The 26,141-nt window shown below is 43.3% G+C and overlaps 2 protein-coding genes across 2 annotated transcripts; both read right to left on the minus strand.

The window, feature by feature from the left end:
• Nucleotides 1-1,043: 1,043 nt before the first annotated feature.
• LOC131572778 (osteocalcin-like) lies at nucleotides 1,044-6,354 on the minus strand. Its single transcript, XM_058826110.1, has 4 exons — nucleotides 6,045-6,354; nucleotides 5,514-5,549; nucleotides 3,588-3,657; nucleotides 1,044-2,365 (listed from the first exon to the last, which is right to left on the minus strand). The coding sequence occupies exons 1-4, from the start codon at nucleotides 6,109-6,111 to the stop codon at nucleotides 2,236-2,238; spliced, it is 303 nt and encodes a 100-aa protein (XP_058682093.1). The 5' UTR covers nucleotides 6,112-6,354; the 3' UTR covers nucleotides 1,044-2,235.
• A 2,894-nt stretch (nucleotides 6,355-9,248) lies between these two features.
• LOC131573666 (matrix Gla protein-like) lies at nucleotides 9,249-15,428 on the minus strand. The gene is made up of 5 exons (XM_058827844.1): nucleotides 15,297-15,428; nucleotides 12,520-12,670; nucleotides 11,698-11,733; nucleotides 10,498-10,573; nucleotides 9,249-9,625 (listed from the first exon to the last, which is right to left on the minus strand). The coding sequence occupies exons 2-5, from the start codon at nucleotides 12,578-12,580 to the stop codon at nucleotides 9,487-9,489; spliced, it is 312 nt and encodes a 103-aa protein (XP_058683827.1). The 5' UTR covers nucleotides 12,581-12,670; nucleotides 15,297-15,428; the 3' UTR covers nucleotides 9,249-9,486.
• Between the last annotated feature and the right edge of the window lie 10,713 nt (nucleotides 15,429-26,141).

The following is a 26,141-nucleotide window of genomic DNA, read 5'->3' on the forward strand; positions in this document are numbered from 1 at the left end:
TAAGTGAATGTTTATGTTTATGAAGGGAACCAGCAGGAAAGGAATTTGCATTTTCAAACGCTTTAGAAGTAACTCTGTGAGTTGTAAGCAAAGTTATTGCTAAATACAACAAATGCAGCGGCCGTGAGATGGCAGCAGAGGATTTGTGGCGGTGCTTAGCGCTGCACCAACCAAGGGAAAATCGAATTCCTCCATTTCAGCGGTAAATTTGTAACGTGATCTGAGTGCTCAGATCTCCAAAGGTCATAATGACTCACGCCCACGAAGATATCTGATGACACAGAGTAGATGACATAATGGAGGCGTCCGGGTGTAACTTTTTTTGCCTGAAAAAAATATTTACTGAAAGGGGGAGAAAAAAAAATACAAAACTAACAGAAAAATGCAAATACGGACAGGAAACTTTTTGTGCTAACAAAACCACACAACAAAAACAAAAAGCCCTATTTTATTAGTACACTGGATATTTGGATTATGCTAATCTCTCTAGTATCTTTCCAAGCAAAAATTTCATTGTTTTCAATAAAGCATTCTTAGTTTTTACTAGACGGCCTTCAGAGGAGTTTTTCTGTGAGCCGTGAAGCCCCATTAGTTTATGTCACTAGAGGAACCAGTCACAGGTGTTTGACCAAGACAAGAAGAGATATTAATTGTCTTCTCCTTGGCCAAGATCAGCATCACCAGTGCAAGCCACAGCAGCTTGCCATGCAAGGCTCACACTGGCAGCCATCTCTGCACACTTATCATGTGTCCTTACCTCAGCACAAGGCTTTTCAGAGAAACGCTGATCTGAGTAGATGGTGAGTCAGGTAAAGCCTGGCCCTCCTCTTCCCCAGTGTCACAGAGCGCTGAACCTATGCCCTGAATTTTTAATGTCATCGTTTCTGATTCACACTGGGCCATGGCAGGGGAAAAGGAGTCCTCGTGCACTGGGTTCCTTCTCCTCAGGGCTCACAAAAGCAGGCTGTGTCTTCCAGGCATCTCTTTTACCACAGGTAGAGGTTGTACACAGGAACAGAAAGAAGCAGCACACCAACTCACTTTACATAAGCAGTATTTATTGCAATTAGCAGTTGGGGATGGTTGCACCAGCTTACATGTAACCAGAGAGATTTGGTCTCTGCAAGTTTCCTGAGCATCAGCAGTCCCCGTCCTTGGAGGTGTGATCTGCCATCCACCTCTCCGGGAAAGAAAGCTGACAGAGTATATTAGTAGTATATTCCATATATAATATATATATTTAGCTACCAATTGTCTTGAATAAACAAAAAACTGCCCCAATTTCAATCCATCCTTGAACCAACTTTTTTTAAATTTCATAATGCTTATAGCTTTCTTTTCTTCTTTTTTTATATTTTTTTTTTAGCTGTTTAGATACTTTCAGTTTTCAGCATAAATACAAAAGCAACAGAGGAGAAGAGGTTTTGGTTTTTTTTTTCTGTTCTGCTGAGTATTTTTAGTTTCACTAGAAACTGGTTGAAAAAAAAAAAAACAAAACCAAAAACTAAGAGAATTCAAGGCCTTTTTTTTAAAGTCATGAAAAGCAACACACAAATGCAAGGGCTCATCTAAAAGGACTCCTTAAACACACCTTTTGGGATTTATTTATTGTTACTATACAGGCAAAGTTTATGACAGAGTAATCAGAAGAGTGTACCAGAAGCTGATTGCTATCTATGCAAGAGTATTTGCACACTTCTATCTTTATAAAATTATCCTACTGCAATGCATATTTAATGTGATTATACTGCATAAAAATACTGAACTTTCCCACTAATTGGAACAGGTGTTCTTCCTTCTTCATAGTGAGCATTCCAGGATCAGATCCATCACATTGTGACATTCTTCTTACATAATCTTCCTGTATTTTGCAGAAGAGGGTAGGAGATCTAGTGATGTTTCTAAGGCATGCAGTGGTTATCTTGAAAGTAATCACCATTTTTCATCTATTGTGTGCTGGGGATTCAGGTGGAAGGAAGTAAGACAGAGTCTCCTGGTGAAGCTCAAAATACCACAAAAGATGTCTGAATAGAGACTTTATTGATGAAAGGAAGAAAGTTAATGAAAACTCAACAAGTGGGATAATCCCTGCCTTGGTGTTCCAGCTGGTTAGGGAGACTGCAGAAGAAGATGCTGGTCCAGGTGCTTTCCTTCCTTCCTTCCCAACCACAGCCTTCCTTCTCCTGTGGGGTTCAGAGTGTTCCAAGCCAAACAAGTGGAGATGCCTTCCCATCCTCAGTATCTCCCAAAGAAGCGGTTGTAGGCCAAGGCAAATCCCACTTGGTCAGAGAGATAGTCACAGGGTGGGTAGTTTTCACAGCGCTCATGCATCTGCTCCATCGGACTTTTATAATACTCGAAGTACCTGGAGCAGACAAAGACAGAAATGCCATTCTCCAGTTTCAGCCAAGCAGCTGGTGACCACTCACACACCTGACACTGACATGAAAGAAGTGACCTCCAGGGTGACCCAAAAGAGGGCTGGTCATGCTGACGTAAATATCTGCTTACACAGGGATAGGCTACTTAATCAGTGCTGGGAAATACAGGATTGAACCCAACTTAAATCAATTTGCTCTTGAGGTTTTATCAGCAAAGGATATCACAGAATCTGTAAGGATTTGAGTTTTGGTTTTGTTTTTTTTTTGTCTTCAATCTCATTCCCCAACTACCCAGAATTAATTTATTTATTTATTTATTTATTTACTTACTTATTTACTTATTTATTTTATTACTTCCTTCTTACCTTTATTTTTGCCCACTAGCCATCATTTTCCTTTAGCTTAAACACTTTTCTCTAATTATCCTCACTTCTGTTGTAGACAGGAGCACTATCCCCGTGTAGTTTTTTTCTTCTGTTCTTTTTGCCAGGCTAAGAAAGCCCAAATATTTTAGTCTCAGCTGCACACTTTGGGTGTCATTCTCAGTTCTTCTTCTAAGTTTGGTTAATCTTTCCTGAAGACTGTACACACCACCGCAGAAGTCCCAACACTATCTCATGAATTTTTACTTTATTTCTGTATTGGAAAGAGTAGCTTAACAACCTGTTCCAGGAAACATATGGAGAACATCCTTGCATTACCTGAAAATTTCTCAAATAACTAGGATTTCTCCAAACCTTTGTGTCTACTTTCTGCACAAGTAAACGTATGTTCTACAGCTTCAGAAGGAACAGCCAATCTGACCTATCCTCACTCCTGCAACAAAGCTGTGCTTCCTTTGTGGGAAACCAGAGGCAATGACCAAGGCTCTATGATTTTCATTATTCTAAAAATTGGTTCTGATGACCCTGTAGGTTGGGGCAGCTTCTGACTTGTATCCCACTGTCTCCATGGCTAGCACAGTTAGTGCTGTCTTTCTCTCTGGGAGGAGTACTAGAGTCCATCTATGAGCCTTCAAATGGGTTTTAATGAAAAAAAAAGAACCATTTTGAACTGAATGTCTCCTACCACCTTTTTCCTTCAATACATGAATGAAATAACATAGCTGTACAACAAATTAATGCCTTGTCATGCCCTATGGCCTTCCCATCCCCTCTTCAGAACAGACCCAGAGTCCAGCTCACAGCCCAGCTCCTCAGTTGTTACCATTCGTAAGGGCTGGATCTCTTCTTCCTCTTCACAAAGGCATTGGCAACTTCTCTTTTAATCTTGATGCCTGTCAAGAGAGAACACAGCAGGTTGGAGATGCAGCACTGAAGCACACAGGCCAGTCTAACCTCTGAAAATTAGAATCTACTTTCTTCACAAGCAAATGATGCCACAAACTCTCCTAATGATCTGTTCAACTCTCCCCATCCCACTGCCCACTCAAAATTCCCTCCTCACTGCAGCCTTCACATCTTCATGAAGCAAGGTTTTTTTTCTGTCATAAACTCAATTTCCTTATCGCACAGCATAATCTGTGTCTACAGCAAATGTGCAGAAGGCATAAATTATGAATAAGAATAAAATTAGAAGAATGACACCCTCTCTCCCTGCCCTACTTAATTTTAGAATCTTGGCTTCCTTTCTGTGTCTTGACTCAGACTAAGAATGATGTGGGATACCAACCAGAAGACCTTAAAGCACCTCCGGTGAGCCATGAGCAGCAGGCAGCACGCAGAAATACCAATGCTCACATGTACAGAGTTCCATGAAAGGTGAAGACTATAAAGTAGTGACAGTAAACATCACCCAGTGAGAAATACACCCAAGATGTGCAAAGATCCCAGCATTAAGGACCTGGAGAGCATAAGAGGTGTTTCAGCCATGAGAGCACTTGTCCCTGCTCTCCACTAACACATCATGTGTGCACCTTTTCTCCTTTGATTTATTGTTGTGCCAACACCCTGGTGCTGTGAAAGACCCCACAAACACCAGGTACAGCCCCTTCCCAGCCCGAGCCAGGGCTCAGCACAGCACAACCTCGCTCCATGGGGTGGTCTCACAACAGCAGAGGTGCCCAGGTGCTGGTACAGCAGCAACACAGGCAGCTGCACACCAACACACATTTCAGCATGGAAACTGGAAAATTGTTGCTGTCTCTGGGGGAAGAAATATTCTAAAACCTCTGCCTGTGGGGAGATGGTGGGGTTTGTCCCTTCCTGTGTCATCATGGAGTGTCTGGCAGTGTTTCTCTTTGGAGGTGGGAGGTATCCCATCTCTGGCAAACTGAGGTTTAGTCTGGATCAAAATACTAACTACACAGAAACTTCCAGTTAATGAGTTGTCAGAAAGAACCACCTTTCCCTGAACAGTCTTTACTTTTTTTTTTTCTCTCTTTCCCAATTTGTGTTTGTGTTGGCTCACTGGAAAAATACCAGCTTTCATGCTTCTCAGCAGCAATGTTATCCTTTAAAGTGTGAGAAAGGAGAGACACGAGAGAACAAAAAGGATTTTCCGTACAGATTTCTGCCAGGATCAGCTTGCTGCAAAAGCTGTGAACAACCCAAGGTGCAAATCCCAGCATCCCAGGTGACCTCACAGGAGGGACTGCAGCCCTCAGGAGCAGCCAAGGAAACTCTCTCTTTCAGAGGTTTCCTTGTTGCAGGATTTGTCAGGGACATCACAATCCATAGATGTGGGAGCTTCTGCTCTCAGAACAGCCTGGGGATGCAGCAGTCACTCTGGGCAGGTCTCTGAGGCCAGGTCAGAGCAGGGAGACTCCACCAACACAACTCTGTTTCACAGAAGGCAGGTGTATCCAGCTGCTAACAACCTGCCTCACTCATGCCTTGCCAGGGCACTGCTAAGGGGTTGTGGAGATGCAGCCTCTGGCACCAGCCGGCCCTGAGGGATACTGGCCTTGCTGGCACAGGGACACTGGCCACCCACGTGTCACCTGCTCGCGTGCTGCTCTGCATTGCTGCACGTGCTCCAGCACCTCAGGGACTGCAGACTTAGGGACAGAAAAGGAAAGAGTTAGAGAGGGACTCAGCATGGTTCTTGTTCAGCCCTCAAACCTGTCAAAGGGAAGAAAGAGGGCAGATGTGGGAGAATGGAGCTGAGCATCAGTCAGTATGATATACTCACTGTCAGCGCTGAGAGATGCGGAGGGTTCTTTGGGATCTAGAAGACAGACAGACAGACAGAAAGGAGTCTGCTTGTGAGTCCTTCTATGCTTGTGGGTCGTCCTCCCCTGTAACTGAATCCCACCACTGACTGGCCAAATCCAGCTCCCCCCACTTACATAGAAGGTCTGTTTTTCCCAAAATGGTTTTATTAACATTCACCATTTAGAGAGAGACCAAATGATAAACCAGTTGAAATATTAAACATATTAAAATGTTCAAATTCTCTGCTGCAATTCAATATACAACTGAGGTGGGGGTGAGTGGGTATTGACCAGTGGAGGAAAATGCCCAGCAAAAGACGGGTCTCAGTTCCCAAGCCCTCTCTCATCCATGACTCTCTCTCCAACAGAGATCTGAAGTCGTGAAATGACTGCTGATTCATCTCCTCCCCCCCAAAACTCCGTGTCTCTCCCAGTTTGCAGGGAGGCTGACAGAAGGCTGCAGGGTTCAGCAGCACTCTGAGAGCCTTCCTGGGAAGATGTCCCCTTACCTTTCTCACAACAGCAGAGTGCTGCCAGGGCCAGCGTCACGATCAGCAGTGCCAGCAGACTCCTCATGTCTTCTTTGGCTGAGCTACTCTCCCTAACCTCAGAGCTTTCCTGGAGGTTATTGAAGTTCTCCGGAGCTTGCTTTTGGGCAGCAGTTTATATCCTGTGATTTCTTGGAGAGATCAGGGATCTGGCTTGTGTTCCTGTGTCTGCGCTCCAAAACAAAGCCCATCCTTTGGGCCAGGAGATACTTGGTCCTGGCAGTCATTTTGGCATCCATCTCATGACTCAGGGCAATTCCAGAAGATTTTATCTGAGGTTTAAATGGGGCTGTTGAAGAAAAACAACTGGATATAAAAAATAATTTTTCTTACAAACTTCAAAGCCATTCAGTCATGCTGGAAAGCCAGGGGAGAGACCAGCACACACTGAAGTAGAGCAATTCTTTTCACATGATGGTGCTTTCTCATGTGGAGCTTCTCAAATGAGACTGAACACAATGGTGACTATTTCCTCCACCCCACCTTGGCTCATTACCCTGAGAGTAAAGGAACCTGTAAATTAGTTTGCATCAGGGCAAACACAGTAGCTCTTCAGACAGTTTCACAGTGTCACCAAATCACTTCAGAGAGATGAGATTTTTATACTTTTAGGAACTTTGGAAGTCAGTTTGAGGGAAGATCTTTATATTTTCCTCCTGGAAATCTTTGTAATTCAGAAGTTTAATATTGGCTTCTCTTGTCTAAAAGTCAAATAAACATTTAGACTCCAAAAGTGTTTTATGCTTCAGGACCTGGGTGGCTGAAGTTAGTTGGTACGACAAGAGCCTTGTATGGGCTACTACATGTCAATAACCCCACACTCCCCAAACCCACTACCCAAGTTACCAAAGCCACATCCCACAAACAGCATAGGAACGACAGAATGACAGAATAAGCTGAGTTGGAAGGGACCCACAAGTATCATCAAGTCCTGCTCCTGGCCTGGCACAGGACACATCAAGAGTCCCACCCTGTGCCTGAGAGCATTGTCCAGACATTCCCTGAGCTCTGTCAGGCTGGTGCTGTGGCCACTGCCCTGGGGAGCCTGTTCAGTGACCAAACACCCTCTGTGGGGGAAGAACTTTTTCCTGATATCCAACAGTGCTGCCCCTCCACTGCCCCTTAGGAGGATGTGGTACACTGCAATGAGGTCTCTTCCTGGCTGAACAGACCAAGGGACCAAGTCTGGGTAGCTGTTTTATGGGGTTTTTTTAAAATAAAGTGTGCTCATTCTTTCTGGTAGCAGAGACATAATCTTCCTCCACCTCATATCCAGCCTCCTCAGACCCATGTGCAGGGTTACAGAAGTAAAGTTTAGGAGGCTCCCAAGGAAAATCAGAGCCATTAGGGATTTTCTCAATTTTAGAAACACTGTCTTTTAGCTTAGAGGATTAAATTTTAGCTTGCAGGATTAAAATAAACCCCAACTTTTGTCCCTATTAACTTTTCTGCAGTCCAGGAAAGCTGAATATATATAGTGATGATGTCCAGGAAAAGGTCTTGTATATATATTAATCCAGCAAAAGAGCAATATTTAAAAAGCAAATAAACATCTAAAAATAATAGGTATTCTAGGAAAGTTATGCTTCCAGATGAATACTTGAAATAATATAAATGTACAATTCTAGTAACCCAAACAGCTTTATTTATCCTCCCATCTTTTCCCAAGCTTTCTAACCAGCATGTCATCTCTTAAATCTGTTTGGTTGTTGTTTACGCTAATGAAATCCCACAGAAATCTCTGGTATTATTCATTATTTATACTGGTTAACTGGGGATTGGAATCACTGGATATTTCTGGACACAGACCCAGACAGCACTAGACCTTGTGCCTTCTGTTGTGGTGGTGCCACAGTGTCAAGTCAAACCCAGACACTGCAGAGCTGTTGTTTTTAGCATATGTGAGTTTGCTCCAGTTGGTGATCACAAGATTCACCTACTTGAGAACACAGAGAACCAGTGTGTGTGGATATACCTGATCTGTACAGGTTTTTTCCTTAAATTATTTCTGCCTCACTTTTTCCTCTAGACAAAACTGTCAGGGTGGAGTTTCCTATCAGAAGTGTTTTCAATAAATAAATCACATTTCTTTCCAAAATTCAGTTTCAAAGCTGGCAAAACTTTGAAGCCTGTTTTGGAAGAAGATGCATGTTTCTAATGGGCCAGGTAGATTTGGCTCCAGGCTTAATTTCACAGCTTAGTCAACAATTTGATACTTTATACATCACAGACTTTGATTGCATGCCATGAATCTTTCCAACTTCTATAATTTGCAGGTGTCTGTGTAAGCTTGGAGATGTGAATGTTGAAACCATCTGTGTTGAGCTGAGATAGATGTTATATCTCCTACACAAATCGCACCAAGGGTTGTCCCAGCTGCTGTGGCTGCATTGAATTCCATGTCAGCACTGGTGCCTTTTGGCCTGGGGACAGGCCCTGGTGATGGTGAGCAGAATACAGCCATGCTCACTCCTCAGAGGTCCAGGAGGTGCTCAGTAACTTCTGCACAGGGGCAAACCACATCTCAATTTCAGACCGTTAGTGAACAGTAAAATTAAAATTTTCTACCTGAACAAAGTTGGGCCTGACCCTAAACATTGGATTTCTTTTTTCTGTTTATTTACCACCAGGATCCCCTCTCCAGCCTTTATTTCTGCAGCTTTCAAGTGCTACCAGACTAGTTTCAAATGGAAGGGTTTTGAAAGGGAATTGCAAAAGGAAATACAGGTTAAGTTTGGACCACACGCTCCTTTCTAAAGGAGCACCTAACATCAGGACCTGATGGTAGCTGGATAAACAAAAAGCAATTTACAGGCTTTTTCTGTCACCAACTCTCACCCTAACTTTGTTTCAAGATTAAGTAGGTGCCTTCTGGATTTTGTTTGTCCAACTCAGGAAATATTTGATCCTCAAAAAGTGCATCTGCATTCTGAACACCCCACTGTTTTTAGATGTCTTAGGACTGGGAGCTGACACTGTCCAGTGACCTCTGAAAGAAGCCACTTGTAGAACCTGGAACAAGGACATTATAGATTCTTCCAAAGCCATATGCTTGAAAGGCAATGGTGGCTTTCCCCATAATCTGCAACAGAATGTATGATAAATTCAGTTCCTTCATGGAAAATTGCATACCCCCCTTCCAAAATACTGTGAGTCATGACAAGATAGTATCAAACCAGCGATTTATTTCGTAGTAAACACCCACATCCTGAACCTCTCTGTGATCTCTGCTACATCAGCTCAGCGCTAATTAACACAGCGTAGGAATCCATGGCTACATGGGAGAGAAGCAGCAGGCAGGATAACATACAGGAATACAAGCAACTGAGTATGTTTCAGAGCCATTGCGATTTTGGGGAGGATACCCTGGACTCCAGGCCCCAGGGCGGGGACAGGTCATCCTTTACTTAGTCCTCCTCCTCCCAAAATAGTGTTTGTAAGCAGCAGCGTAGCCATGGCGAAAAGCGTACATTTCACAAGGGTAGTAGTCCTCGCAGAGCTCCCTCTGATGCTCCTGGGGCGCCTTACTACGCTCTCTGATCCTGTAAAGGAGAGAAGAGGGGTAAGTGCTGTCATCTAAAATATCTGTCTACAGCCCTTTCCTGTCCAGAAACTCCCCTCTGGGATTAAGGATCCACCAGTGGAGTCTGTCATCCAGCTACAGAGTTCTTTGCACACCAGCTTCTGTGTTTACCACACCTGGGGAGTGACCTGACTACAGCTGGAATGTTTTGCCTCCTTCAGGCAACCTTTTATTGAGGGGCTAAGAAAGGTGGTGGGGAGAGGAGAATAGCTCCTGCCTTATCTTGAGGAAGAGTCCTCCCTTTGCAGCCTTCCCTGGCTTGCTCTCTTCAGCTCTTCAGTTCTTTCCCAAAAATATGCATAGAAAAAAGACCTGAATTATTCTGCAAAGGTCCTGAGGAGAAGGTTTGCCTTATGCCTTGCTATGAGATTATTTCTGTGCTTCAGTCTTTATTTTTACAAGCCTTGAATAAGGCATGAAATTGGTTATGTCTGTATTTTATAAATGAGGCAAGAAGGCCCTCAGATGGCCCTTTGATTTAGAAAAGGTCATGCAAGTTCTGTATGAGATCTGAGGACTAGAATGAGATCTCAAACTGAGCTTTCTTTTGGACCATCCCACACCCATTCTCTCTCCTTCTGTTGGTTCTTCCTTCAAAAAAATTAATCAGTCTTCTCAGCACGTGACATGTCTCCAAATCAAAGGACCCACTCTCTATTATCTGAATTCTTGCTTTTCCTGGGATTGGGGATTTAAATGGTACTTCACATTAAAAGTGGGACTGAGACTTCTTACAAGTCACCATCGCTGCCACCCCTGGTACCAGCCTGTGCTTGGCAAGGAAGAATCTCTTCCCACTCTCAACCTCAGCATCCTGAGGCCATGACATACCTCTCCTGAGTGATGGCTCTTAGTCTTGTGTCAGCCTGTATGAAGTCACTGGCCCTTCGCCTGTTGAGGAAGGGATCTGAGAAGGCAAGGGGTTATTCAGAATGGCATTTTTTCAATGCCAGATTTCAACAAAAGCTAGTTTCCTCCTTTATAACAACCTCCTTGTCTGCCCTCCCATGCACAGTGAAATCCAGGACCTTTTAATATTCCCTCCTGTCCACCGGCTGGTTCATGTGCAGGCTTTCTCTTGCTCTGCTCTTATTCAAATCACCCAGGGGAATGCTACTGTGATTTTGCTGCCACAGCCCTCTGAGTGAGTGGAGAGGCCCAAAAGAGGCTGGCACCAAGCTACACAGACCATGGGACATCTGAGAACTCTCAGAAGAGCTACAAAAATTGTGCAATTGCTCACAGGAAGGGCCTGAGTAAGTTTCTCTGCATCCAGGGTTAGACAGTCAGTGAGAAGTCTGTGAGGCAGTTTTGGACTGAGGGACCTGAAAGTCCCTTCTGACTGTTTTGAGAATCATTACAGTCCTATAGCAGAGTTCAGAAGTCTGTTGATGTCATTGATATTGGCTTCTATATGTGCCTTTGTGCTGCTGACTACTTGCTTTGTTCTTCTTCCAGATGTCCTAATTTCTTTTTAGTATCAATTCACCTGTTTTCTAACCTCTCCACGATATTGCTTGTTCCAAAGAGAGACTCTCCACCCTTTTCATGCCTTCCCTGTGACACTCTCCCTCTTCCAGCCAGAGGACCCCTCTTATTCACATACCCTGCCTGCTTCCAAGGTGCTTAGAGTAAGGCTCTCCTTGTTCTTGGGGGAGAATAATTCTGTATGTGGCTTCTACAGTATATCTTTCCATGCTCATCCAAAAGATTTTTGAGCAATGTTATTTTTTTAGTGTCATCTAACCTGGTTTTGGTACACATAACAGAGACCTGAGCTCTGTTCTCAAATTTTGTTTTCCAATTCTTATTATATTCTATGCAAAATGGAAGTATGAGCTTGTGCCAAAACACGTGAAGTCTTCTTTTAACTCTTCCCTTTTAATTCTGAAATTCCAGCACTCAGTAAATTCATTTTCCCTGGGCTCAGTGGTTCTACCTATTTTATCCCTAGTAGAAGTACAAGTAAATGATCTTGGACATGTCTGTAGCACTCTTAAAATTCAATAAAATAGTAAAGCAATATCTTACTGAGATACTCATGGGACTCCATGCTCTCATGGGACTCTGTGGAAAGAAAGAATGAAACATGTATTATGACACTGTATTGATGGGATTCAGTATTTCATATTCAGATCAATAGAACACACAAAGAAATCAGATAATCCAGGTTTTAAGGCACACGTTTAAAAGGAAGAGAAAGGGGTCAGTGGTGTGACCTAGAATTTAAATGAGGAGTTTAAAGGGCTCAGGAGTTTAATACAGAGCTACCTGGTGATTTAGTCAGTGCTTCCAGACTCATGCTTGGTCATCCAGCCTGATTCTCCAGCCTAGCTCCTCACCTTCTGCTCCTGACACTACAGTGGATAGGATACCAATTTACCTTCAAAGCTTGCATGTGTTCTTACAGAATGGATTAGCACAGTGAAGTGCACTTGACTCTTGCATGAAGCAGCATCTTAATCTCACCAATATGGAACTGTGTGCTTCACAGGAAAAAGGGGATGATATTACAAAAGGAAAAAGGCAAATCTTCCAATTAGTAAGGAATAATTAGGAATCAGCACTCTTATCATTGTCCAGACAAAAAAAAGGGACAAAAAGAGGAGCAGTCTGTGGGGTGAGCTGAAACAGAGAGGACGGGGTTGAAGCATCCTGGACCGTGAATTCCAATGACTGGAGATAACAGCTCTGGATCAGGACTAGGAAGATCTGACTCAGGGGCAGGAAAGCAGGCAAGAGATCAAGTTAAGGGAAAAGAAGACAGAAAGTAAAATAACAAACATCTGAACAGACCCATAAATGTCTACAGGTTTGGGGCTTTCATTCTATCCAGTAATAAAGGTCACCTACCATAGCAAGTGGCAGCCATCACCAAGACAGCCAGGAGCGTGAGGATGACGAGAGTGCGCATTGTGCCAGTGCAGGGAGGAATCTCTTACTCTGTCTTTCTCACTGTGTTTTGCTCTCTTCTCACTGAGGGCAGCTGGAGATCCTGGGCTGACTGCAAAATTAGCAGTAGAACGTTTATTATGAAAACAGAGCAAAGGAGGGAGCTTGTGAAAGAGCCTGGGCAAGATGACAGCTAGCTGGTACACATTCTTCTTGGATCTATTACAGAACATCCTCTATTAACAGACTGGATTAGGTTTTGGGAAGGAAGGGGCATGCGCCCTTCCTCTCTTAGTTCAGGGCTGGGGGACATAATCCAGAGGCAAACATGTCACTAGCACTCCACACTCAGAAAAGCTGGCCTAGGCAAGTGGAAGGAATTTCACAGGCTGCCAGGGGCCCAAAGGCAGAGGTGTGTGTTGATCCCAAATATAAATGTTTGTTTTTCTGATTTTTCCTCTGATCTGCTCTCTTTCCTCTCATCGTACTCTGCGTGGATACAACCAGCCCAAACTCTTCTGTCAGCTTTGCCGATGGAGACTCTGAGCCTGAAGCTTCAAACATTCCTGTCCCACTCAGTCCCCCCCTCTCCAGCTGGCCTCTGCTGCAATGCCAACCTGCCAGCTATCAGAGGAGGAATACAGCCCTGCTGCCCCCTTTCATCTCCTACTTTATTGCTTCAGGAGTAACAACCTGAAAGAATCCCTCTGCTGGCAGGATTATGATTTTTGCATTGAGATGACAGCAGCACCCAGAATTCCATCCTTGAAGGCTCTCACTGTGGTGCGGACCCTAGGATCTTCTTACATCCCAAAGGACAGCATCTTGGTGGAGTCAGAGGCAAACATTTCCCTCTCTGGTCTAGTCCTAGCAGTCCTTGCCTCACTGGGCACCAAAGTCGCATGTCAATACAAGGCTTTTCCTTTGGGATGAATCTTCAAGGCCAGCAGTCTCAGAGAGAATTACCTTGCCTTTTAATACCTGAGAGTTTGACTGGATCTGATATCATGGGCAGCAGAGATGGACAAAACATCATGTGATCCACTCTCCAACTCTTGAAACAGTAGAAAGCAGTGAAAGAGAAAAGGAGTTACAGAGATGGCTATCCCTGCTGGGTGTAAAGGAAAGAGTTTGCTAGAGGCAGGGGAAGACGGGAGGGAGAGAGGGAGGGTGGGTGTCCTGCAGTGGTGGTGATGGGGCTGGGTCCCCACACACTGCCTGGGGATGAACCTAGGGCACAGGAACCATTCTTTTGTCTCATCCAAGCTATGACTACTGCCTGTTTTGTCTATGTGTATATGCAGGATTTCTCACTGGCAGGATGCAAAGTGAATGCACTTTGGTGCAGACCATTCTCCCCAAAGCACTGTGCCGTTGTCACTGCTGTCACCTTCAGAGGCCACTCAGTGAAGCTGCACTGAAGGTAACACAGCCAAGAACTACAGGAACATATAGGCAGAGCCTAACACTTCATCAGTGAGGAGTGAAATTCATTGGAAGAACATCACTCAGCTTTGCAATTTACTGTTTCAATGCCAAACTCATGACCCTTTCCTGAAGCCTCCTGTCTCAGGAGAGAGAAAGAAAAAACTGACCAGGGACTTCAACTTCAGACCAAAGAGAAAGAATTGCTCTTCATCCCCGTTATCCCACCCCATGTGGAGATCAGGTCAGTCCTGCATCATCAAGGTCCCCCCACACACATCAATTTCTTGCCTGTTCAGTGCTTAGCCTAAAATGAGGAGGAAAACTTGGGGAAAAGCCATAAGTTTGCTATAGACACAAGGTCAAAAGGGAACTGAGACTTTGCTGCTGCCACCCTGTGCCTTGCTACTCCAGTCTCTTTAAGGAAATTCTCTGCTCTGGGATCCTTTTAATTTCTTAGAACTTAGAAGTTTTGGACTTATTGTTGAATTTGGATTTTATAGGTTTCCCAAATATCTTGTACAGTAGCTGCTAAGAAAGGAAAACATGAGGGAGAGGCTGGAGGACTGACCCCAGTGGGAAAGCAGTGGGGCACAGAGAGAAAGATGCTGGGTGTACTTCGGAATGAAAGTGAGGCTGCCCAGTGGGAAACTCCAACACACTTTTGAGCCAAACCCTCTTTATTTGTCTTCACTCAGGGCAGAGCTTTCTGCTCCCTAGAAGACTCTGCTCCCATTTCAGAGGACTCTGATCCCAGAATGCCTGGAACATACCCTGCCATCAACCACAGGAGAACAGCCACAAACACCACTTTAACCCAAATGTTTCATTCTTCACCACAGAGGCAATACATTTTTCAAGGGATGAATGAACATGCCAGCTACACAGCCTTATACCAACAAATCTCTTTCGGGGAATGCTTCCTCTTGCAAAAGCACTCCTTTCTACTCCCCCTGCACTCCATACTTTCCCAGCACACATCTCCCCTACTCAACAACCGGGGCTGCCCTGAGGGTAGCACACCATGCAGCACAGTGAACCCAATCCCTCTGCTTTCTTGCGGCATCCACTGGTTAGAAATATAGAAAGGAGCTTAGAAAAACTGGCATATGCCAGTGAATTCTCTGTAGGCTCACAAATAAAGGAGGGGTCAGAGAAGCAGCCCTGATGTGTCTGCTGCTGGAGTGGAAAATCACAACACTATACATGCTGCAGCAAACACTCCTAACATTTTACAGCAGTGAAGCACCAGCAAGGCAATAATAATAATAAGCAGCTGTCCAGGAAAAGCAAGGCAGTCCCTGCATACTCACTAAGCTGTTGCTTCCCTGCCAGTCTGCAGCTCTTGTCTCAGGGGGCAGCTCTCTTGGCGTCTTGGACCCCGGACTGAAGAAGAGGGACCTTTTATTTATTAGCATCAATCAGTGACTCCTCCCCTCTCCAACTCTTGATCCACCCCCAGGCTACCATCAGAACCACCTTCTGCCCACAGCCAGGAAGCCAGCAACATCAAAGAACTGAGCCAAAAGGGAGAAAGCCAGAGCACACACCAGCAGCTAGTGGGGACACAGCCACATCCAGGTTGCCTTTCTGTGCCTGGGAGCAGTGAGTGGACAGAGATACAAGAACAAGCTCCAGACTCCTTATTTGTTGCAAGAACCCCCCCCCACCTTTCACCCCCTCCTTTTCTGGCTGTGCTCTATCTCAAGCTACAGTGCTAGCCAGGGCACCTGTTCTTCCACAGGGAACAGGAGGCCAGGAGCCTTCTTCCATCTCATGTCATGCTGCTTTTATAACTGATCCCCCTCTCAACAGTAGGCTAATATCAGACTGAAAACTCACATTAAAAAGGTGTCAGCTGGGAAACCCCAGAAGTGCCACATGGTACCAGGCAAAGAGTTGGCTTACACAAACCCAAACCCCTGAGACCCTCTGCTCACATCAGACTCACAGCAGTGCTGGGCAGCCCAGGACACATGACTGCTGGACTGGGCTTTGGGCTTCTGGCCCAAAATGAAAATGATAGCATATCATGGAGATAAAGAACCATCACTTTTTGGACAGAGAACAGGGAGAAGCTCCTGTCCAAGGGCTTTGTCTTTAGCTCCTATAGTGCTCTGTGAGTTTGGGGAAGGTTCAGACTTCACTGTGTCAATGAGGTGCCATGTTACTTGTGTTCTTGTACAAGCAGCTGTTGGTCCTCAGAGCCTGAGAAGAGCAGTCTTGAGTTTTCCTCAAGACAAAGGGCATGTGATCAGGAACCACCTTTGAAAAGTAGTGCAAACAGGAGGCCATTTCTTGCCCTTGTCTACCACCCTTCAGAGTCATCTAAGTTTTCAGTCCTATGACATGCTGAACCCTGAAAGAAATCAGGACTCAGAAGATCTGGTCACCCTCATCTATCTGGATGCTGGTAAACCACTGGCTCCAGTGCCATCTGGCAAACTCTTAGGTAAGTAGGAGAAAATAGGTGTTAAAACAAAAATGGTAAGGTTGTAAGGAAACACACAAATGGGGCAAAAACTTGAGCAGTGGAAAGGAGAAATCGTGAGAAACTGCCGACTGAATTTCTCTTGGGACTAGTTTTACTTTACTTTACTTTACTTTACTTTACTTTACTTTATTTTACTTCTCTTAATGACTGGCTTTAAAAATTAATGCTTGTTGAAGAATTTTGTCAATACACAAAGCAAGACGTCAACAGCAGTGAAAAAGAAGTCTGAGAGCTCATACAGAATGAAAAGGATGACCTTTAAATCTTCGTTAACAGGAACAGAATAATATGCAATAGGGCGAAGGCAAGGTCTGCCCTCAGGATTAGCAGTAAGAATCCTGCTGTAAATTAAAAGCTCATAAGCTGGAAGAGGGGAACAAAACAAAAGACTATGAACCAACAATCACAAAGGCGAGGACAGAATACTAATTCTGAGATGTCTACTGAGAGTGTGCCAATGACATGGGCGATCTGTCAGTGCCACTGGATAAGTTACGAGGGACACCTCAGCAGGATTCCTCTGCATAGTCCAGGTCACTCCCTTCATGGAATATTTCTGCTGGGAAGTGCTATAGATGAAGACTAAAAGACAATAGGATTTGCACTCACACCCAAAATGACAGACCTTTTTACCATAGCCTGTGGGAATTGCTTCTCCATCCCTGCATTGACCTCAAGGCCTTTCTAGCAGGACAGTGGACTAGCAGTCAGGTTTTGTTTCCAGTACCCCCCAGGGGCTGTTTCACAGTCCACAGCTCTCGTGATTAGCAGAAGTCCCATTTCCAGCCTCTGTATTTAAAGCCATAATCCACATCTATGTGTCCCTCACTGAGTGTCCAGCTCATGCTAAGAAGGCTTCAGCAGAGTTGCTGAGCACTCTGGTCAGGGAATAAACCCTATCAGCTCTGTAACAGAGCAGGGTTTCCAAACCCAGGTTGCCCAGAATATCAAGTAACTGGATTTACCAATGTGGACAGTCCTTTTCAAATTTGCTTCTGTGTTTCAGGATGTAAGTTAGTCAACCAGCACATGGTCTATGGCTTACAAAGGGATTTCTCAACATAATAAACAAGTGCTTCTTAGAACAACTAGTTCTACAGCACATGAGAAAACAAGACTTTATTTTTACTTTTCCATCTAGTCCTAAGTAATACCTAGGAACTGATCCAAGAAGCAAGAATAATTGAGCCACTAAGTAAGAGTGTTTGAGTATCCACAATATAATTAAAGTCAACAACCTCATGGAATAAATCGTGCTGAAAACTAGCATACTGACACTAAGCTTTAGAAAGGGAGATGTTTTTTAAACACAGAAGCTAGTCAAAAGACTATGAAATAAAAATAAACAGAACACATTTCAGACATTTAAAGAACTTGATATACATATCTGAATGTGTGTTAGCTCTGGCAGCAAACTCACTCAGCTACTCAAAATTAAAACTAAAACTAGTTCAAATGCTAGTTGAACATGGGGAAAAAAAAGTTTCAAAACTAGATTTAAAATTTTCCAAAGATTAAAAGAAAGACAGAGCACATAAACAGGAAAATCTAGTTTCATATCAATCAAATATTTTTTTTTTCAAAATAACTGCAATGACTAATTTCCACTTCCATGATGGAGTGGGGGAAAAAGAGTAATTTCACAACAAGTAAGTGGTGGGGTTTTTTCTTCAAAAATATTAAAACACCTTTCTTGAATCCTGTTTTGACCTTTCCCTGAGGAAAGTTTTGCCCCGAGCATTACAACTTTCTGAAAAAATAAGTTTCCAGTGTGAAAATACATATTGTTTGTAACAATGTGGATCTATACATAGTCTTAGAACTGTTGTAAAAACCACTGTCTGAAGGTCACAGGTCGTGTCAAGTCTTCTGTGGGTGAGGAAGGTTCCCACACCATCTTACAGCTATTTTCTTTCATGCTTCCTCCAACATTTTGGGCAGTTTATAAGATTCTCTTTCCATCTTATGTAATAACTTCCAGTAACTTTATCCTGCTCATGGATGTGGAGTACACCTGCATGTCCAACCTGAAGGATGTCACTGGGCTCTGGGACAAATGGTTGCCCAGTATCCCAGGGCTAAGGAGCAGGACTGAAAATAAACACCATTAATAGGCTCAGATCCTTCTTCCCTGAACAAATTCAGAGGGTGAGACGATAATTCTTCTGCCACTTGCTCTGACTTACAGAATTCAGGCCTGTCTTTGCATTAATCATGACCATAAAGAGAAGTGTGTAGTTGGTGAGCTGTGGGGGTTAGCTGGTTCGTTGGTTGGTTGGTTGGTTGGTTGGTTGGTTGGTTGGTTGGTTGGTTGGTTGGAGAACTGGGGAGGTTTTTAGCCACTATATTATGTTTGTGGTGGCAAAATTAAATTTCATTTAATCTACTGAAATTCAGAGATTAGTGTCCATACACAACCTCTATGCAGCTGTGATCCTCAAAGTTACTCCCTGTAATCTGTCAAGCTTCAACACAAAGCCCAGTGTCCTAGAAAAATCTCAGTGTGGCTAGGAATACAGGAGCATTTGGAGTCAGCAGTGCAGCCTAATGGGAGCTCATTGCTCTCCAGTTCTGCTTGTTGGAAAAAAGTGAGCCTGGCTCAAGCCTTCAACTCCAATGCTCAGCACACTCCGTGGGATATCACTGAGTTACCTCAAAGACTATCTCTTTTTGGCCAGGACTTCCCAGAACAGCTGTGTTTGGCTGGTAATAGGAAGTTCATGAGCAGAGAAGACTAAAATTTCACAGAAGTCAGACCAAGGTTATTCAGTTCACTGAATAAAGCAACCAAAACATTTCAGGGCTAAGAGCTAACTCTGTTGCTTCCTTTGGCTTCACCCCCACCCACCCACACATGTCCACATACACTGATCAGCATATTTCTCTTTCAGTCCGGGAAGGAAAGAAGAGGCAGGATAATATTAATGTTATTTGGATGCTGAAAAAATTGGCAGAGGCTCTTCTGTAGAGATTAAATAACCCATATAAGAAACTTGCATTTCCTGTACTTCAAGAATCCAATTAAAAACAGGGCAAGCAAAATGTTCAAACTTTGTCTATATAAACAGAGCATGCTTCTGGGTTGCACTTTTATGGGAAAATGGAACAGAAATCTCTCTTTCCACACCCATCCCACTTGCTTCACCACATGAACACAAAAATGTCCTGACCTGATTAGTTTTTTGGGATCAGTTGAGATTTACCCGCCTTGTTTCCTGTACAGACATAGGAAGAGATAAGAAAGCAGCTGTGGTTTAATTCTTCTCATTCATCTGGTAAATAAAAAAAAAATAACAATAATGCTTTTATTTTTTTTTTTTTAACCAACATACTTAGGATAACATCTTATATCCCAAATCTGCCAACCCTTGTGAAGCCAAGATTAGATTGAAACATTTATGTTCTGTTTGTCTTGAATGCAGGAGGCCACTGAAGTATTTACAAGCATCCCTGTAGTATTATATCCATTTCTTTGTTCTATCTCAGTTCAGTATCTAAAGGATCATAAATGTTGTCTTAATAAGCAAGTAACTTCTTCTGTGGCACATCAAGCCTCTGGTCTTAGCCTCTGTTTTTAATATCAGATAGAGTACAAAGGAATGTTAGGGAGTGGAGGGAAATACACAATACACAGCTAATTGTGAAATGCTGTTTGTGGCAAGAGGAAAGGCATTCTTATTTATTGAAGTATGAAATCTGATTATTCTTATCTTCTTGTGAGTAACTACAAATTATATTAATGTTCCTAACATCACATGATAGTCAAATAATTTGACTTGATGACCTTCTTTAGTATTCATTTCACACTGTTTACATGCTTTTTGGATACATATTTTTCATTTATTTGTATTAAACTCGGCAACTGATTATTTTTATTAAGAAATGTTGTGTTCAAATAGAGAAGGAAAGAATTTTAAAAGGAGAAGGAAAGAGAAAAGGAATTCAAGAAACGTTTGGACAATGTTTTCAGGCTTATGGTGTAATTCCTGGGGTTTTCTTCTTAGGGCCATGAGTTGGACTCAATGATCCTGATGGGTCCCTTCTGACATAGTGTATTCCATGATTCAGTGATAAATCAGACCTTTTAGATTAATTTTTCCTTCTTCCTAAAATGGCACTGGACTCCAAAAGCCACCATTCTGCCAGAGCTATCTGACATTTGTGGTCCCAATTTTCTTTACATTATGAAAGAAACAATGAAATAGTATAAATGAAGAACAAAGAAGATGTCTGAGTGTGGAAGCACTGGGAAGAAAGGCATAAGAAGGGCTACAAGAACAGCTCATATTGATGGCAGATGGATTAGCAGGTCATTAAGATCCCAGACACAGATCCTCTGAATATCTAAACTGGGAAAAAAACAAAAAAAAAAAACAAATCACAGTTTAAAACCAGATGAATTCTGAAACAAGGGGCAGAGTACACCTAAGACTTAATAAAAGAAAAAAACAAACTAGATCTCTGGAGGTATTGGTGCTAAGATAAAGAACAAGACTGAGCTCTAAGACACCTAGATGAGGAGACAAAGGAGGATGAGTTCTAATGATACTCAGGGCTGGGAAAGGATGGAGGCAAAAAAGACAACAGTTACTGCCAACTCCTGCAGGATGCAAAAAATGCATCTAAAATGAGTGTCTGGCGGCCAAACTAAGAGAAACACCAGAGACATAACGAGAACTCCAGAGCCCATGAATTGCAAGAAAATGGAATGGTATGAACAAATGCCTTCTGGTGCCTATGAATATGTGGTTATGAAGGTGTTCGTCTGAGTGAGTGAAATCAGTGTGGTTTGAAATAAAATAACCTTTCCTTTCTATAGTGTCTTGCATTGCTCATTGTTGCTGCAATATCCAACAATAATCACTACAAAATGAAGTATCAGAAGGCAGTACAAAGACCTCTTATGATGTCCTCAGTATGGAAAACTCTTTATCCAAACCCACCTCAAGTAGTTCTGCAACTTTGGAAGTCATCTGTTTGGTAATAAGTTTCTTTCTGAGCTCTTTCCATTTTGTCTCGTGATCCTTTTAGCCAGGCACTGGGAGGAAAACCAGGACAGGTGTACAAGAGGAGAAAGGCTCCAGTGCTGCAGGCATGAGGTGAAAGTTTTGGATTCAACATTCCCCCTCATTTGCTCAGAAAAAGCTGACTGGGGTGTCTTCTGCTGAAATTACCTGTCCTTTTTTGTCTACTTACATGACTGAGGTTGTAATTTTAAGATACAATACAGATGTCGAAAAATCACATGAGAACACGCATTTTACTTACAACATGTATCACAGAAGTTGCATTCTACTATTTTCCACAGTAGACTCTTCCTTTAAAGACTTTTGCCAACAAAGACACTTTTGTCCTTCCTGGGCTTTAACTAATGTGGGTTTTTTTTTCCTCTGTTCCAGTAATAGGATCTGCTTACAATACTTCCTGGCACCAACTGAATTGGATTATTTGGGATTATTTGGGATTTTTTTTCACTGTCTCCCACCTACAGCCATGGCTTCACTGGAAAATGTTACTGTAGATTTATCAGGAAAATACACTGCATGAGTCACATACTGGGTACAGAAGCAGTTAGAACCCTGCTGGCTGGTTGGTAAGATTAGTGACAATGTTGTTTACATTTTCATACAGCAGACATTGAATGAGAATCTCTGCTGGTCATATATTATATACCAAATATCTGTACATGTCTGAAGAACACACCTTCCCCTGTGTTACTTGGCCAAGCATCTGTCTGTCACTTCAGCTCTTTGAGGCAGGTGATTGTCTTTCTTGATAGCCACTTCACTAATGAACTGGAGGAGGAACCAACAAACCTACTGGAGGATCCATTAAATAAAATAGCAATACTACACAATAAATAGGACATAGTATCTCCTAAAAAGACCCTTGTCTATTTTGAGACCAGAGTGTAAAACTGAAATGAACAGTAATGACTGCAGTCAGGACAGTCATTTCATTAGAGTTGCCCAGGAATCTCATTAGGATTAAGGTCCTGTTTATGCCAAGTGCTGAACAAGCTGCAGAAGGGGGTGACGTGTGATTATGTGCCTGTCCTCAGCCCTCCACAGAAGAGGTCTGTCCGGCAAGAGCATGTCCCTCAGCCAAGGGCCCTTTCATCACTGCCTGGGGCTTGCTGATGACAAATGATACACAGATGTCCCAAGTTCAGTTTCTTTTTCAGCCCCTGGAGCTCTTCTGCATTGTTGGACCTGTCTGGACTCTCTGTGCCATCACTCCAACAATGATCTGTTACTGCCTCCAGTAGTAACCTTTTCAATAGAGCCTTCAGCTCTATTGCTGAACAGAAATCTCTATCATTACCCTAGCTGGGAAGATCTTAAGTAAGAACATAATAATTTATCACACTGGGTTTGCACTTCCAGAAAGGAACACCATCAGTAAAATGGCAGCAGGGGCGCTATGAGGTGCTCTGTACTGCCACTGGAGAGAGATCTGCAAGGTTGGCATGACAGCAGAGACCTCACCTTTAGCTCCTTCTCTCCTGCCTGAGAGCAAGCACCTGAAATCTCAGATTGGGTTTCTGACTCCTCCATGCAAAACTTAGCACTGAGGCACAAAGTTTACCTTAAGTTGCTCCTGAGAAAAAGATTTCTGATGTCTTATTGCTGAAGCTTTCTTCTGCCTCTATCCCTGCCTCCCTGGTGGTTGTCCTTCATTCTGCCAAATTGTGTGAGCTCCCTGAAAAGCTACTGGGCCTCAGGAATGTCCCTTGTCCCTGTTCTTAGTGGGAACTTTTGCTGCTTTTGTCCGTGACCTGGGGAATGGGTTCCCTAGGATTTCTCTAAGTGGATGGTGGAGCTTGGGGAGAAGCAGAGGAGGATGGTGCTTGTCCAGAAAAAGAGTCCCCTCCCACTCATGTTGCCCATCTGTGACATCTCTGTCACAGAGAAATTGAGAGAGGCATATTTAATATAAGTTTAATATATTAAATAAAACAGCACCAAGTCTTTGGCTGATTGTCGTGGCTAGAAATAGAAGCCAACTACTTCAGGAACTTTGGGTTTGTGTGGATTCCCAGCCTAAGGACAGACACTCAGATAAACCCAGACTAAGCTGAAGTAAACAGTACTGCATGAATTTTCAAGAAGGTGGCACTGAAGTGAGTCAGGGCACATTGGTACCATTGAAGGCAAGGAGCAAAGAGCAGCTCTCAAGCAGCTCGTCCTGGGGGACTTGAGGATCCCAGCAAGGATGTGAGGGCATGTTACAAGCAAGACTACAGTACCCCTGACATGAAAAAGCTATTCATGCAGTTTGAGGACTTTCCACTTCTGTCTAATGCATAATCTCACCAAACCAGTAGTACCATAATACCTTAGAGACCACTGCCTTACATTCAGGTTTGTCTGATCATTTGAAAATGCAGACAGGACAAGCAGACACACAGACCACCTGATTTCCATAGGAACAGCCAAAGAAAGAATCCCACCCTATTTGTAAAAGGCTGGTAAAGCAGTTTCTCAAGTTTGAAATGTTCTGGATGCAGTTATCTATATTATTAAAAGAAAAAGGGTTCTATTGTCCTAAATCGCAAAGCCAGACTTGCCAGGAAGGAGTCCACTGAAATACCAGTCTAAGGACTCAGAGACCAAACAGAAACCTTCAAACAGGGACCCCAGCCAAAGTGATAATCCATTTGCTTGTGTTGCTTAAGTCTCTCTTCATCACCCTCTGGCAGAGGGTGCCTGGTGGGTTCTCTCTGCTCCCCTTTTGCATAGGATATTTGTTCTTTTTAAAAGGGAGTGCCTGGGGCACAAGCGCTAAGGCAGGCACTTTTCCCTGGGAGCAGCAGAGTTCTGCTTGAGGCAGAGCTGCCTCCAGGGCATGGGTATGGGAAAAAAGAAAATCACACCAGGGTCAGAGGACCCATCACTCACACAGAGGCAGAGAGCCAGCAGGGAGGAGGAGGGTGCAGTGAGAGCCAGACTGAGGGAACCTGTGGAGTGCCTTGTACTCTCAAGCCTCCAAGGTGCTTGCAGATTGCAAGGCAGAGAGACCTTGGTTTGGGATCAACCTTAACGGGGTGATTCTCAGGTCACCCTGCTTCTGCCTGCTGCTCTGTGGGAGCAGTGCATCTTTTCAGAGTGCTTTATGTCCCTGTGGCAGTGAGCAATCCGGTCACAGCAGGGACACCACAGATGTGCTGTTCCCATGCTAGAGACCTACAAGATGGAAGCACCTGAAAGACCCAATAACCATGGCAGCATCCAGACTACCAGATGACAGAACAGGTCTGTGAAAAGAAGATTGATGAACATTTAAAGACTGTTGGTCATTTGATATAAGCATTACTACCTCAGTTATAGCATAAGAAACTGCCTTTCACTTTAACAATACCTCCCTTTCTGCTACTGTCTTGCCATGACTAAATGTACCAAGCGAGGGCTCATTCACATTTTCTTCTCACCTGCTACTTATACTTCTTGATTATGTAAATGTACCTTCTTAATATCTCTGTAATAAAATATTTTAAATACAATAATATTTAAATATTTGCTAATTATTCAAAATAATATTAAAGTATTGATGAAACAAATGTATATTCTTAGTATCTGCTTAACATAATATTTTCTCTACTGCTATTATCTCAACAGAGTGAAAAACGTGAAAATATTCCTATGCGATGGGGTCTGAGACCCCAGATGACCGGGGATCCAAAAAAGCACGGCAACTGCTTGGCAAGGAACCGCATTCACCATCAGACCTCAAAAGAATAAAGCAGTTCATCCAGGAGAAAAGGTCTCACTGGCAAAGAGTGAGAGATGGAGGGAAAACAATGATCCAGATCTGTTCAGCATCAGTTGTGCCAGACAAGCAACCAAGCAAGACAGCCTTTTACTCATGGTGAAATACTGCCATTTCAACTTAAGAAAACAGCCATTGAGAGTCACAGGGAGAGGGAAGGTGAAGGGAAAGTGTGGCCATATGGCTTACATTCAGGAGACCTGCATGAAGAGGATCTGGGGTCTGTCTCCAGCTCCACCTACAGCCTTTGTCAACAGGCTGGGGTAAGTTACTGTCTGTCTCTTCTGTTTCTCAGCCAAAGAACAGAAAAAATTGGCCAAGGGAAATAAAGTCTTGATTGGAATGGGAAGTCATGTTATATCCAGGATCAACACCCACATTGAATTCCAAGATGCCAAAGAATACTCTGAGCACAACAGATTTATATTGGAAGTACCACCTCTGTATTTTAAAACACAATCTTTCAGGCATACAACCTTCTATAATTTAGTGAAGAAGAAAACAGATGAATACTTTTTTCTTGAGGTGATTATACTATTCCTTCCAGCAATTAACAGCAACAGAGCAAAAAACCAGGAAAACTCCAAGTTCCCATCCTGCTCTTCTGATAGCTGATTAGAACACTCAAGGATTTAACATTTGTCTGCAGCTGCCCACACAAACAAAAGAAACTAGGTAATGTAAAAAGTAATGATGTGCTGTATTAAGCTGGACTGAGAAAGTTACAGATAGCAATACCACCAATGCTTCATCTACTAGGTAAAAGGCAAGAAATAATTCTGGTGATGTAGACATACAAAACACATGACATGGGTGGCATAGAATTACATCCCTAACAAGATGATGGAATGTGGGCTCTGGCTTAGGAACAGAGGAAGGTGGGAGACATGAAGAA

Source organism: Poecile atricapillus, chromosome Z (genome assembly GCF_030490865.1).
Source record: "Poecile atricapillus isolate bPoeAtr1 chromosome Z, bPoeAtr1.hap1, whole genome shotgun sequence".
Taxonomy (NCBI): Eukaryota; Metazoa; Chordata; class Aves; order Passeriformes; family Paridae; genus Poecile; species Poecile atricapillus.

What these genes read in the sequence shown, in the direction of transcription:
- LOC131573666 (XM_058827844.1), bottom strand. Translation starts at nt 12,580, where the DNA reads ATGCGCACTCTCGTCATCCTCACGCTCCTGGCTGTCTTGGTGATGGCT. An exon ending in GATGGCTGCCACTTGCTATG is followed by an intron (nt 11,734 to 12,519) that starts GTAGGTGACCTT and finishes TTCTTTCCACAG; the next exon opens with AGTCCCATGAGAGCATGGAG. An exon ending in AGAGCCATCACTCAGGAGAG is followed by an intron (nt 9,626 to 10,497) that starts GTATGTCATGGC and finishes TCTCCTTTACAG; the next exon opens with GATCAGAGAGCGTAGTAAGG.
- LOC131572778 (XM_058826110.1), bottom strand. Translation starts at nt 6,111, where the DNA reads ATGAGGAGTCTGCTGGCACTGCTGATCGTGACGCTGGCCCTGGCAGCA. An exon ending in ACTCTGCTGTTGTGAGAAAG is followed by an intron (nt 5,550 to 6,044) that starts GTAAGGGGACAT and finishes TCTGTCTTCTAG; the next exon opens with ATCCCAAAGAACCCTCCGCA. An exon ending in AGATCCAGCCCTTACGAATG is followed by an intron (nt 2,366 to 3,587) that starts GTAACAACTGAG and finishes TGTCTGCTCCAG; the next exon opens with GTACTTCGAGTATTATAAAA.